The sequence below is a fragment of the Suillus plorans genome, assembly GCF_016647745.1.
Source record: "Suillus plorans strain S12 chromosome Unknown HD556scaffold_22, whole genome shotgun sequence".
In the NCBI taxonomy this organism is placed as follows: domain Eukaryota; kingdom Fungi; phylum Basidiomycota; class Agaricomycetes; order Boletales; family Suillaceae; genus Suillus; species Suillus plorans.
In genome coordinates this window covers 370,485-383,921 of record NW_024537406.1, presented here as the reverse complement: position 1 = coordinate 383,921, position 13,437 = coordinate 370,485, and the positions used below count along the sequence as shown (strand labels likewise).

The 13,437-nt window shown below is 49.6% G+C and overlaps 2 protein-coding genes across 2 annotated transcripts; one reads left to right on the top strand and one right to left on the bottom strand.

Annotated features, from left to right (window-relative positions):
• Window positions 1-6,926: 6,926 nt before the first annotated feature.
• On the top strand, window positions 6,927-9,302 carry HD556DRAFT_1472969 (cytochrome P450; the record flags this gene model as incomplete). The annotated part of the gene is made up of 11 exons (XM_041308480.1): window positions 6,927-7,125; window positions 7,176-7,500; window positions 7,554-7,702; window positions 7,758-7,873; window positions 7,925-8,047; window positions 8,107-8,296; window positions 8,353-8,434; window positions 8,488-8,613; window positions 8,669-8,679; window positions 8,752-8,881; window positions 8,934-9,302. 11 exons carry the CDS (start codon window positions 6,927-6,929, stop codon window positions 9,013-9,015), a joined length of 1,533 nt encoding a protein of 510 aa, XP_041161294.1. The 3' UTR covers window positions 9,016-9,302.
• A 649-nt stretch (window positions 9,303-9,951) lies between these two features.
• Window positions 9,952-12,048, bottom strand: HD556DRAFT_1235544 (GH3 auxin-responsive promoter; the record flags this gene model as incomplete). Its single annotated transcript, XM_041297755.1, has 7 exons — window positions 9,952-10,205; window positions 10,244-10,431; window positions 10,487-10,632; window positions 10,683-10,868; window positions 10,921-11,067; window positions 11,118-11,370; window positions 11,411-12,048. The coding sequence occupies 7 exons, from the start codon at window positions 12,046-12,048 to the stop codon at window positions 9,952-9,954; spliced, it is 1,812 nt and encodes a 603-aa protein (XP_041161293.1).
• Window positions 12,049-13,437: the final 1,389 nt, after the last annotated feature.

The window sequence follows — 13,437 nt, the reverse complement described above, 5'->3', positions numbered from 1 at the left end:
TTATTGGAGAGGATCAAGACTGGACGGAGTACGACGACCAGGCCTGGGTCGCAGCCGCCAACAACATAGTTGCGGAACTGGCCCGGACGAATGGGCTGATGGAGAGGGGTATTGCAGCGGCAGAGGGAAGTAGAGCTGCGATGGACCGGGTGAGTGAGACCATGCTCCGGTTCATGGAGGAGCAGAGGGAGTTTCAGACTCTCTTCATGGAGAGTCTGAGGGGCGGTTTCCGGATGCATGTAGAAGATGCTCCGGAGGAGGAAAATGGGGAGGAGGCGGAAAAAGAGGCCGGCGGATCCGGCGGAGACATGGAGATGGACTCTTAGATCGTCGGATCCGAAGTCCGGATGTCGGACGCCTAAATAATGTACATATATGCATGTTTTTTCCTTACTCTTTGTTAGAAGTTGGTCCCGGCTTGTCCGGATATGCTGAATGGAAATCCGATAGAAGTTCCGGCGCATTTCCGAGTTCGGTTGCGAGTATCCAGGAAGTTTCTTCGTCCGTCCCTTCATATCCGGCCCAACGTACTAAGTATAGTAGTTGGCAGTGACGTCTCCGGCGGTCGATCTTGGAGTCCAGGATTTCGGAGATTTCGTATTCCGGTTCTCCGTCGACTAGTACCGGAGGCGGAGGAGGTTGGATGCGATTAGGGATAGTGTTCGGAGTTGCGGGTTCTAACTGAGAGACATGGAATACGGGGTGCACGGATCGCATAGCGTCCGGAAGATGGATGGTGAAGGAGTGGGTGCCGGGACGAGCGATGATGTCGAATGGTCCGAGATCCTTTTCCGAGAGCTTTTTCGATGGTCGGGTCGAGCGGAAATATTTTGCTTTGACGAAGACCTGATCTCCGACTTTGAAGTCCGGAGCAGGTTTCCGTCTAGCGTCCGCGGGTCCTTGATATCTTGCTTGGGCAAGGGACATTTCTTCTCGGAGGAATTGGTGAAGCTCATCTAAATCTATAGCATAATCCCGGGCGCGGGCGGAGGAAAGATCACGTTCCGGATGTATGGAAATGTTTGGGTGATAACCCTTATTGGCGAAGAAGGGTGAAACTCCGGTAGTAGCACTAGGAGCATTGTTGTAAGCAAACTCGGCCAAGGGTAACAGTTCCGACCAATTATCCTGCTGATAGTTGCAGTAGATCCGGAGGTATTGTTCTAGGGTTTGGTTAGCTCGCTCGGTTTGTCCGTCACCTTCCGGATGATATCCGGAGGTGAAATGGAGGATCATATCTAACGCTTTTCCGAGCGACCGGAAGAAGTGGGAAACGAATTCCGTACCGCGGTCGGAAGTAACATGAGACGGAACTCCGTGCTTGGAAAACACATGGAGGAGGAATAACCGGGCGAGGTCCGGAGAGGTGATGGTGTCGTAGGTCAGAATGAATATGGATTGCTTGGATAGTCGATCTATGACTACCAGGATGGCTGTGAAGCCGGAGGAATCAGGGAGTTGTTCGATGAAGTCCATGGATATAGAATTCCACGGCTTCTCGGGAATGGGAAGTTGCTTCAATAATCCGTATGGTTTGTGTCGCGGAACTTTAGCTCGGGCGCAGGTCGTGCAGGACTTAACATAGTCCTTCACATATGCGCGGATTCCGGGCCAGGTATATTCCCGACGGATAACTTCCAGGGTCCGGTTCTGACCGAAATGTCCGGATAGCGGGTGGTCGTGCGTATTCCGGAGCACTCGGAGACGGAGGTCATTGGATTCTGGAACGTATATACGGTTGTCGCAACGGAGGAAACCACTCTCGTCCACTGTCCATCTCGGGTCCGACGGATCCGGAAGATGACAGGAAGTGATAGGGTCATTAGGGAGGGCAGACAGAATGTCCTTATGAAGCTGCTCGACATCCATCAGTACAGCTGTCCGGAGCACCGGAATTGCTAGGTGTGATGCCCGGAGGGACGAAGCGAGCTGTTCTGTGGTAAATATCGGCCGGAGGTTGTGTGGATTAACTTGAGTGTAGTCCTTATCCCCCTCTTTGGGGTAGACGTCCCAACGTCTAGTTAGGCAGTCGGGCTTAGCTCCGAGTTTTCCGGGTCGGAAACGGATAATCAGGTTGAACTGGTGAAGGTATTCCGACCAGCGGGCCTGGCGGCGGGTGAGGAGTTTTGTGGTAGCGAAGTACTCAAGGTTCTTGTGATCCGTGACGACGTCTATCGGCTCGGCAGAGCCTTCAAGGTAGTGTCGCCAGGACCGGAAAGCTTCGTAGATAGCTAGAAGTTCCTTATCATGGGTGTCATAGTTGAGTTCCGGAGCCGAAAGGGTCCGGGAGTAAAAAGCAACCAGGCGGAGCTCCTGGTCCGGACATACTATAGAAAGTATTCCGGCGATAGCGTAGTCGGAAGCGTCCGTCTCAACGACGATAGGAACATCCGGCATCCAGTGCGTAAGCACCGGAGCGGTAGTGAAGGCTTTCTTGAGAGTTTCAAAAGATTTCCGGCAATCCTCGGAGAAATTCCAGGGAGCATCCTTGCGAGTGAGCCGCGTAAGCGGAACTACAATATCCGAGTAGTTAAAGATGAAGCGACGATAGAAATTGGCGAATCCGAGGAACGATTGAATATCCTTGACTTTCCGAGGTTCCGGCCAGTCGCAGATAGTCTGGACTTTGTCGGAGGACATTGTAAGTCCGGCCGGAGATAGGAGGTAACCGAGATATTCTACAGAGTCGGAATGGAATTCGCACTTCTCCGGTTTAGCATATAGCCGATGCTTCCGGAGGCGTCGGAGGACTTCAAGGACGTGTTTTTTATGAGATGCAAGGTCTGCGGAATAGATGAGGATGTCGTCGAGGTACACAATAACACAAATGTCAAGCATATCGGCAAAGATGGTATTGACAAAGCGCTGGAAAGCCGCCGGAGCATTGGTGAGACCCTCCGGCATAACCAACCATTCATACGAGCCGTAGCGCGTCCGGAAAGCAGTTTTCCACTCGTCTCCTTCCGCCATCTGGACTAGATGGTATGCGGACCGGAGGTCGATCTTAGTGTAAACTTTAGCGCGGCTCGGAGAATCGAGAAGGTCGGAAATGAGGGGAAGCGGGTAGCGGTCTTTCTTTGTGATTTTATTGAGTCCTCGGAAATCTACACAGAGGCGTAGGGAGCCGTCCTTCTTTTTGACGAATAGGACAGGGGCTCCGTGCGGAGAGGATGAGGAACGAAGAAGTCCGGTCGCAATATTCTCATCAAGGAATTTGCGAAGAGCTACAAGCTCAACCGGAGAAAGGGAATAGATGGTGCCAAGGGGCGGAGCCGCTCCTTCTTCCAAATCGATCTTTAGATCATAGGGACGATGGGGAGGGAGCTGTCCGGCTTTGCCCTTATCAAAGACATCCGCATACTCGTGATATTCCGAAGGGATTCCAGATAGGTTCAGAGGTTCGGAGGAGAGTGTAGCGGAGCGGAGATTGACACCGGACGGACGAACAAAAATACTGAACTGGACCGATCCCTCTAATTTACAGGCCCGACAAAAGGCAACTGCATTGATTAGGGAAATATTAGGAACGGTTTTATCAGCGGAGGGACTCGGCGAGGTTGAGGAAGGGATTTCCGCCGGAGCCGGCGGAAAAGAGGTCGGAGGGGACGGAGGCACTCCATGAGGGATCGGACGGAAATCGATGCTGCCCTTTACCCAGTCAATCAACGGATTGTGTCGGGTGAGCCAGCTATATCCTAGAACGATGGAACAGGATGAGTCCAGCGGAGTAACATAAAATGTTTCAGAGGTAACCACGCCGGTCGGAAACCGGATCGGTAAATCTACTGCCTCAGTAATAGTGGCATTAGAAGTACCATCAAACAGATGGAGCGGAAGCGGAGGAATTGCATAGGTTGGAATGTTATTTTCTCGGATTAATCTGGTTTCTATAAAACAATGAGACGATCCACAATCTACAAGAGCCGGAAACGGAGAGATATCGGGAAAAGTAGAAATTGAAACGGATGGTACTAGAGAGTTCGGATCGGAAAAGGAAATAGCGTTGAGACGTAGCTCCATTGCACGGGTTGAGTCAACGCAACCCTCGTCCCGCGCGGAGTCAGGAGGGTTGCGGACTAATTTTTTGTCTCTTCCGAGACCTCCGGTTTGGCTTCCGGAGTCACCGTGCTAGCACGACCTTTGGCCGCACGGGAAGTGGACTTTAGGCAGTCCCGGGCAGTGTGACCGGGTCCGCCGCAGAAGAGGCAGAGCTTCTTCTCCATGCGCCTCTGGCGTTCCTCGGAGGTGAGTTTGCCGTCTTTTCCGAGCTTGGACGTCAAGTCCGGAAGTTTGGCGGAGGAGGAAGCCGAAGCGTTTCCGGATTTTCCGCCGGAGTACTCTTTCCGGTCGGAAGTGGAAGCTGACTGCTTAGCAGGAGGCGCGGATGCGGAGGGTTTGGTTTCGCGGGAGACTTCTCCCTTGCGTTCCCAGTATCGAGCGTCGATAGTCTGGGCGAGAGTTTTGTATTGGGACAGAGTGGTGGGTTTTCCTTGACGACTGATTTCGTCTTTGATGCGAGCCGGAAGTCCATTGTAGAACTGACGGCGCAAAGCTCCGTCGCCCCAACCTCGGACTTGGGAAGCTAGCCGCTGGAAATCTACAACATACTTGTTGATGCGCTGTCCATCGCGCATGTAGAGCTGTTCCAGCTGCATTTCCGCATCTCCGACCGGGTCATGAGGTCCGAAGTTAGTTTGGAGTTCTAACATGAACTCGGAGTAGTCGTCCATCCAGTCCGGACGATCCGTTAGATCATCCGAAAGGAGGTCCGGCTCAAACCATTCAAGGGCCATGCCCTTGAGGTATGATTGTGCGAAGTTGACCTTAGTTCGGCCGGTACGGAAAGATTTCGGCTTAGCTTGGAAGTTAAGCTCACATTGGACAAAGAACGCCCGGAGTTTCCGGGGCTCAGTGCCATCGAAGGTATCCGGTTCTCGGACTTTGACTTTAGGATCACCGGATCCAGAGGATTGGCGGTTGTTACGTGCCAGGTTATTGATGGCTTGGGATAGCCGGAGGAAGACCAAGTCTTGTGGACCTAGACCTTCGTTTTCATCGTCAGTCGGGTCTTCCGGAGGTTCATCATCCGGATCTCCGCCACCTCCTCCCGGCGGGTTACCGCCTAGGGCAAGTTCATCGTCGGAATCATTGTGCGGAAGATTTCCGGCGGGTGTGGGGGTGGGGGTAGACGGATGTGGGCGATTCATGAGTTGTGAGATGCTGGAGGCAGCGCCTTGCGCACTAGCGCGACGCTGTGAGAAACTGAGGAAGGCATCGACTATGGGAGTAGAGTCACGTCGGGCGGTTACTACACCCGCTGCATTAAGAGCGGTCTGCGCCCGTGTAGGTGCCATGAAGTCAGATGTAAGTATACTCGGTAAGGTGTGAGTTCGAATATACTGTTAAGAACGTGCTCAAAGGTCGGATCCGAAGGGCTTGGCTTCAGCTCGTGCGCTGCGCCCCTTACCCGAGTACGTGCCCCTAACTTCCGAGGGTTGTTGAACGATGTCCGAAGGTTACCGGACGATGTCCGGAGGGCGTCGGGCGATGTCCGGAGTCCGATGTCCGATGCGCGGGAATTCCGGCGGACGTTCGGAAACAAGAGATAAGACTAATCCGGACGAAGTCCGAACTAGAAAGGAAACAGCGGAGGACTACCAGAGGTAGAGGCGGAGGTGTCAAGTCTATAGGAGTCGATCCTAAGACGAGCGGAGGTCGACGAGAGAGAAACTCAAGTCGGACGGAGGAGAGAATGAGCAGAGTCTAATATGATATTCGAACTGAGGAAACTACAGAGATTGTACAGGGGTTTATATACTACTGAGGACATAACGGAGAACAGTAAGTGCAGTGCGAAGCTATGTAAAGCTATGAAGAAAACATATGGGACGACTATCACTAGTCTATCGGAACTTAGTAAAATGAAGACGGAAATGAATAAGGAACGGAAAATAAAGCGTACTAACTGATAAGGGAAATACCAAAGGGATAAGGCGCGGAAGTTAGACGCGGGTCGGATCCGGACGATACATAGAAGTCGGCCGGATCCGGAAATCCGGAAATGATGAGTGTGATAGGTCCGGGTCCGGAACGCGGGATATGACACTATGTGTTGGTAGCACTATATATAATCATTGATTGCGTCAGTCTCCGAGATCGTGATCTTAGAAGGATGCAGCCAGGATATGTTGGTGCTATTTATAAAGTCTCCGAGATTGCGATCGTAGATGCCAGGAACATGGAAAGAGAAGATCGGAAGCATCCTGTATGACAGTCGAAGGCATTATGCATCACGGACACCAGTGGGAACATTACTATACATACAGTCGAGGGGATTATGCATAACGTCGAAAACTAGAGGTAACCATGCATAACGGCCTGTGTCTAATCAGTGATGATTATGCATAACCCGGTCAAGTACAGGTGGTTCGGTCCCAGCCCAACCAATGTTTGGCATGACCTCAGTGTTTATAGATGAAGCTGGAGCATTACACTAGAATATACAGGATATATTATATATATTATTCAAATGAGAGTGCCAAATCTTAAATTAATTACGGTGCACGGAGTCCCAATGTTGCTTTCCATGGTTGTTCAAACTTCACACTTCTTCTACACAGACTAGTCTCTTTATAGAGTCCTGGAACAAGGCAATCCCGGTAAAATTTTCATCATCGGTCGACCGGTCAGCGCCGATCAACGGTTCAGCTTCCTCAGTCACCTGTAGGTGGCGATTTTCAATGGGATCGGCTATCTCTAATCAGCAATTCCAGCAGTTCGTATACAATACCTAGGATGGAACTCGGAGGCCAATGCCACGCTGGGCATACCATATTGTGAGTGGGCAACCATATAAGAAGGGACTCCCCTTACTGGATTGCTCATCACACAACACCCCTTTGGTTGTTCACCCTCGCTAGTAGACCATGTCGACACTCACGAATGTCACTTGGCTGAATCTACTATGTCTTGCTGGTGTGGGAGTCTACCTGGTAAAGCAGGTGTTCAGAAAGAACCCTGCACCATATCCCCCTGGTCCTCCAGGGTTTCCCCTTGTTGGGAATGTCCTAGACATGCCTAAAATAAGGCCCTGGCTCACCTTCGCGGAGTGGGGCAAGAAGTATGGTGAGCCACACGTATTTTTCCAATCTTGATTTTTCACATCATGCATGCAGGCGATATCTCGCATATCCAGGTTCTAGGTCAGCACTTCATAGTATTGAATTCTTCCAAGACTGCAATGGACATGCTGGACAAGAAGAGCTCGATCTACTCCGACCGTCCTGTTCTGCCAATGGCTGGCGAACTTGTTGGCTGGAAGCATATGCTGGGTTTTTCTCCTTACGGCGACCGGTTTCGCCGGTATCGCAAGGACTTTCACCGTGCCATCGGCACCCGCGCTGCAATGGACGCCTATAGCTCAGTCGAGGACATTGAGACTCGCAAATTCCTCAAGCGTGTGCTTACGAGACCTGATCAATTACAAGAACATGTTCGACAGTATGTATGAATCCGAGTCGTCCTTGCATTGACCTGATCTTGAATTTTACCAGCACTGCTGGCGCTATCATTCTGCGAATCTCATACGGATATGAAGTGAAGGAGAGCAATGATCCCTTCGTCGATATTGCGGACCGCGCTCTGGAGCAATTCTCGCTGGCCACTGCTCACGGTGCCTTTATGGTTGATATCATACCACTCCGTAAGTGCGCATACAACATTCAGACACTCTCGTTCAATAACCTTGTAATTTTGAGTGGCCAAGGTCCCTGAGTGGTTTCCCGGTACTGGCTTTAAGCGCATAGCGCGTGAATGGCACGAGACTGTCGAAGAAATGGCTTCCGGACCCTACAATTTCGTCAAAGCTCAGATGGTGACCAACATTTGTAGCTCAGGTATCATGTGTTGAAGTTGAATGTTGCAGGCTGCGGGTATTGCTCCGAAGTCTTTCACCTCATCTCTGTTGGAAGGCCAAGATCTGACTTCGGAAGAGAATGACCGGGCAAAATGGTCCGCTTTATCTCTATACGGCGGTGGTTCCGACACAGTTGGTCCCTACATATTTCAATTATCATGTGTCAATGAGACTAACGCCTGATTTCTCAGACTGTATCCGCAATATATGCTCTCTTTCTAGCTATGACACTTTTTCCTGATGTGCAGAAGAAAGCCCAGGCTGAAATAGATGCTGTTGTTGGTCCTGATCGTCTTCCCTCCTTTTCCGACCACGCCTCCCTCCCCTATATCGAGGCGCTTACCAAAGAAGTACTGCGCTGGAATTCTGTTGCCCCTACCGGTCTGTGTATCTCGTTTATCATATTCTTTAGTTACCGAGCGGTATCCCTATATCAGGTTTCGTCCACCGTGTAACTGAGGACGACATCCACGACGGGTACTATATTCCAAAAGGTTCCCTTATTATACCCAACCAATGGTTGGTATCTCCCCTCGTTCCGTGTTCGATATGTTTACGGAATATAACGACAGGTTCATGCTCAACAACCCGGAGACATATGCTAATCCCTCGCAATTCAATCCTGAACGTTTTTTGGCCAATGACGGAAAGAAGCCAGAGACAGAGCCCCGCACGATCTGCTTCGGTTTTGGAAGACGGTAAGCATGAAGTTCATCTTGAGAATAATACTAGTACTAAATTTCTACGTCCCAGTATCTGTCCAGGTATACCCAATGCAAAAAAAACGTCCAAAAAACAAGTATTCTGATGTTCTTGTTTCTTTTTTTCATTTACAGGTCTCCTCCTCGCTGAAGCCTCCGTTTGGATATCCGCCGCAATGTCATTGGCCGTATTTGATATCTCAAAGGTCGTCGAGAACGGTGTTGAGATCACCCCCGAGGTTGACCCTTCATCGGTCACGATCAGGTATGTCTCCCATCTTATCGCGCAAGGTGTTGGTATGAATAGACACTCGTAGTCACCCCAAGCCCTTCAAGTGCTTTATTAAGGCCCGCTCGGCAAAAGCCATTGCACTCATTCAGCAGGATGCTAACTACTAAAGGCACGAAGATAAGATTCTTGTCATGTTTTCTCTCTGAGAAGTGAAAGATTGTTGTGATCGTACATCACATGTCATTGCCTCGTCTTTTGAATCAACGTCATATCTGATAACTTGAGTAATAAGCCTCAGCTCTTTGGTCAATATGGCTAACGGCTATACGCTGCCGGTGGAGGAGGTCATTCAAGTTGAATCTGATCATTAAGGAGGATTGTTTACCCAGTCACCATGACACCTTTTGCCAGTGGCGAGCGAGAGTGCCGTCCTTACCAACACCTACTGTCATGCACATGTGATTCCCGCACTTTCTTTGACGCAGATGGGCCCGCACTGACGTGGATGCCTCGGGTGCTCGTACTGACACAGATGCCCACACGTATGTTCACGTGGACGCCTTCTTACTACTCCGAGTCGTGTTACTAATAGTAACCGTCTCATATAGCCTTAACTCGATTGGCATTCCTTTGCGTCTCCTACGATTTGCAAGGGTTCCGAGGTCCACTTCTCTGTGTCGCATTTATTCCCACTGATGTGGGAATCGCAGTTCACTTCAGCTCACTTTTTCACAGATCGGGGCCACTACTATCGGGGCTTCGGCGAAAGCAAGGGTTTCGAACACTTACTGGATCACGCGAAATACTATGATTCTCATATGACGGTCGATGCATTTCCTTTATACTCGGAGATAAGGATTTCAAAAGGATTTTCTAGAGATGAAGTGGAAGAGAGTGGGATATACACAGTAGATCCCCGGGATCCGTATCGCTATCCCATGAAGTGGATGTCATTAAATTCCAAGCTGGCAAATACCAATCATCCGCCAGTCAAAATTTAGTCCAGATATCATGTGGTCTGCCCGGTCACTGCTAAAATTTGTAACTATATGGAAGTGCGGAAAGGTAAGAATAGAGACATTCCAGCCGGCTTTTACAATATCTTATAACTCCATGATAACCTTCTGCAGGAGCCATTCCCTAAACGATGGGTCGGATAAGACGATGGGAACCTTCACCTGGGCCATCGAGACGTTTGTCTTCTCGCATTTCTGCCTGCGATATTCAGTGAAGGTGCCTTTCTTCACGAGACGGACGGTTGGCTTCCTTGCTCTTCCTTGCCAAAAAGTCATATGATACTCATTATTTTCCATGAGGTCTTCAAAAATTTGTTGTGTTGCCATTTTCGCCTCCGTTCCTGCGAATATAAATAAGCATAGTCGCGCGGAAGAGTACGAAGCAAGCACGAACCTATATCACCTCCAATTTCTACCAAGTACCCATAAGTGGCTGGCGTGTCTCTGTCGTCGGCCACAACAGTGAAATCTATGATTTGGCCGATCCATTGTTCAGACGCAGATACGATCGCATCCGTCAATTGCGACTCTGTACACGCTGTTCCATACGCCAGTCCAAGTGAGCCACTTCTCGGCGGGCATTTCAACTGCTAAGCCGCAAATCAATCATATCGTAACTTACTCTCGCCTATGAAGGTAATTGATGACAGGTAATCCATCATCTGGCGCAAAGCCTTTAACGACGATAACATCGCCGATACGGTATCTCCACAAGCCATTACGAGTCGTCAAGACGGGCTCGTAATGCCCTCCAGTCTCAAGCTCCCACTGCGACAGGGATGAGTACACAAAGCCGGAATGCAGTAAATAGTTCTTACAGCAGACAATACACGTTCCGAAGGCTCGTTGTAACGCACGTCCAGATACTCGGTGACCCCATCTATAGGCACTACCTTGAAGTCGGTATTAGGGTTGCCGTTGAAATATGGTATGGCGATATAACATTCAGAGCTGCCATAACAAGGAGACTGCATGGCAACAGAATGTCCGAGGACGTGAGTAACCTTATGTCGCTGAGTTTCCAATTGCATAGTGAACCTTCCACACTTGACATACCTTTGGAACGGATGCAGCAGCAGGGCCTCCGGTGATCCCAATAAACTTTGTCAAGTCAGGCCACACACGGACGGCCCAGCCCTCGATACCAGGAGGTCCAATTTCGCGAAGCTCGGCAGCACGAATAGGGTTTGGAGTAAAATGTTTCTGAGACAAATTGTGAGTTGAATGAAATGTAAAATCAACGTAAATACAACCTCCAAAGGTTCTCGGACGTGCTCTAGGTTTTCCATGTCTGGAATGATCCCTTTCGCGATGCAGTCGATGAGGAGAGTCCACTCATCCTCTATGTATTGCAAAAAATTGACGAATACACTGGCGAAGAGGAAGCGGATAGTTGTCACCCGGCAGTCTGTCAGTGCAAATAGCGCATTCAAAATGAAGAAAGCACGATAGTTCTTCACCAAGGAAATCGCGTATGGGCCCGTTGTCCCTGGAACTGAAAGTTGCCTAGATATCAGTAGATGCAAGGGAAAATAGTACAACGAACTTACCCCATAATTCGAGTCTGTCCATATCATGCTCGATGACCCAGTTCATTTGCATTCGCAGAAAACCGACGGTTACCGAGCAGACCGGCAACATCTTGGAGCTCTGGTCATCCTCGAGATCCATTTCGAGGGCTTGCCCAAAACTCAAAGAAGATGGTGATAAGGTACTACCCTCTGAGTGGCGAAGCGACAAATATAAGGGATGATGCAAAAGGTGCGATGCAGGTCGGTATATTGGGAATGTTTTTGGCGCTCTTCCAGATGTCGTGCTGGAAATGGCTAAGCAGTAGGGCAGTCCTGGGGCGAACATGTTCTTTACGTCAGACTCCTTGCAAGGGGTCGCAAAAAACTTGGCTATGAACGGCCTATAAGGTTCGTAGTTCGTAGTTGGAACGAATTCTCGGAAGCTGCGCAGAAATTCTATATCATCATTTGAATTCCCCTGTGCTATAGCCTCGCGGAAGTTAGCCAACTCGGAAGCATGTTGAGCAAACTGAGACATGGAATTTGGCCGTATAAACCCGAGCAGGGCTTGATCCAGGAGATCCTTGAGCCGCTGAGAGAGTTCAGCGGACAAGGAGTCCTGGAGATCTGTAACATTATTGCAATATGGTGTGGGGTTGGATCGCGACACCATAGTATAACGCGAGTAGTGTTGACTGTGTAGCCTGAAGAGATTCAAGGTAAATCTAAAGGGAAGGGAAAATCTACTATTCAGTACTTATACTAGTATGTGCGTCGGTGGACACCCTCCCAGCCCAGTTTTCTTGTTGTGCTGGCATCCATGGTCCATGGCGACGATCCGAAAATAAGATAATGGAGTTAGTGTATTAAGCACATCAAGTTGGCTGAGAATGCAGGTCACTTCAGCGGCAGTGAACGTTGATCTCCTTCTGTAAATCACGCTAGAAGGAGTCACAGTCAGCTCGCTGGCGATGCACGTATCATTCAAATTCAAATGAGATGAGTTAACCATCGATGGATAATCATAACAGTCGAGAGAACGTTGGTTTGGAGGTTGTCTATAGCGGCAGCCAGCCATGAGAAATACTTCTAATAGGGGTAAACTCAGCAGGGAGATCAGTTCAGCATTTATAAGTTCTATAACGCACTGGTGCTCGCGGAAGAGCCCGCTAGTATACGGTCGCATCCTGAAATCACAATCAAACTTGATTCAGTGAATATGAATGTGTGTGCATGTTTTTTTTCCACTTTCTGGAGTGATTTAACGTATCATCACCCGGGTCCCTAAGTCTGATGTGAGGCTCTGATACCGACCCTGCGGCAAAGGGAGAACAAGATAGATTGCTAGCTGGTAGACAGACAAGGTTGCAGAGAACAAAAGTTAAAGGTCCGCTAGTCCCGAAAACGCATCGGGCCGCTCCTTTCATCACCAGCGTCTTTGATTCAGTTCCCTTCATTAACCACATCGTTTCGTGGTCGCCAACATAGTTATCAAGAACGAGGCTATCTTCGCAGAAAGTACGGGCCCTTCGTCACCACGGGACATGTTAAAGCCTTGTCGTCGCGCAATTTAAATTTGCCGGCAGTTCTGCCAGCAGAATCGGCAGAACACGGCAGAACTGCCATGCCATGACAGGCGAAACTCAGAGGAGGTAAATTATTCGTCAACCAGGCCGACATTAATCACTCGGATGTGACATCCTCATAGTACCCTCTCAACTCGTCAATGGACTTTGTACGGCCTCAACTCGCTCCAACTCGTTGAAATACCTCAAGTCCGTTGATATTAAGATCATTCTAAGCCACATTCTGCTTCTTGAGTGCATCAGATAGCTTGCAGGTGGTCAAAATTGTCTTCAACCTTAGGGAGAGGGCGCCCTGACTTTGCCGTGGACGAACAGCTAGTTCTAATGTGCACTTGTTGGGTAGATACAGTCAGGAAACGGATTTGCATTGACAACTACACAGTTTATCATAAATTCACCTCATGCATGCTCCGGTCTTCTGCCAAGTCCTGCCGCGGCGAATGGCGGAACAGTAACAATCTACCAACAACTACTGC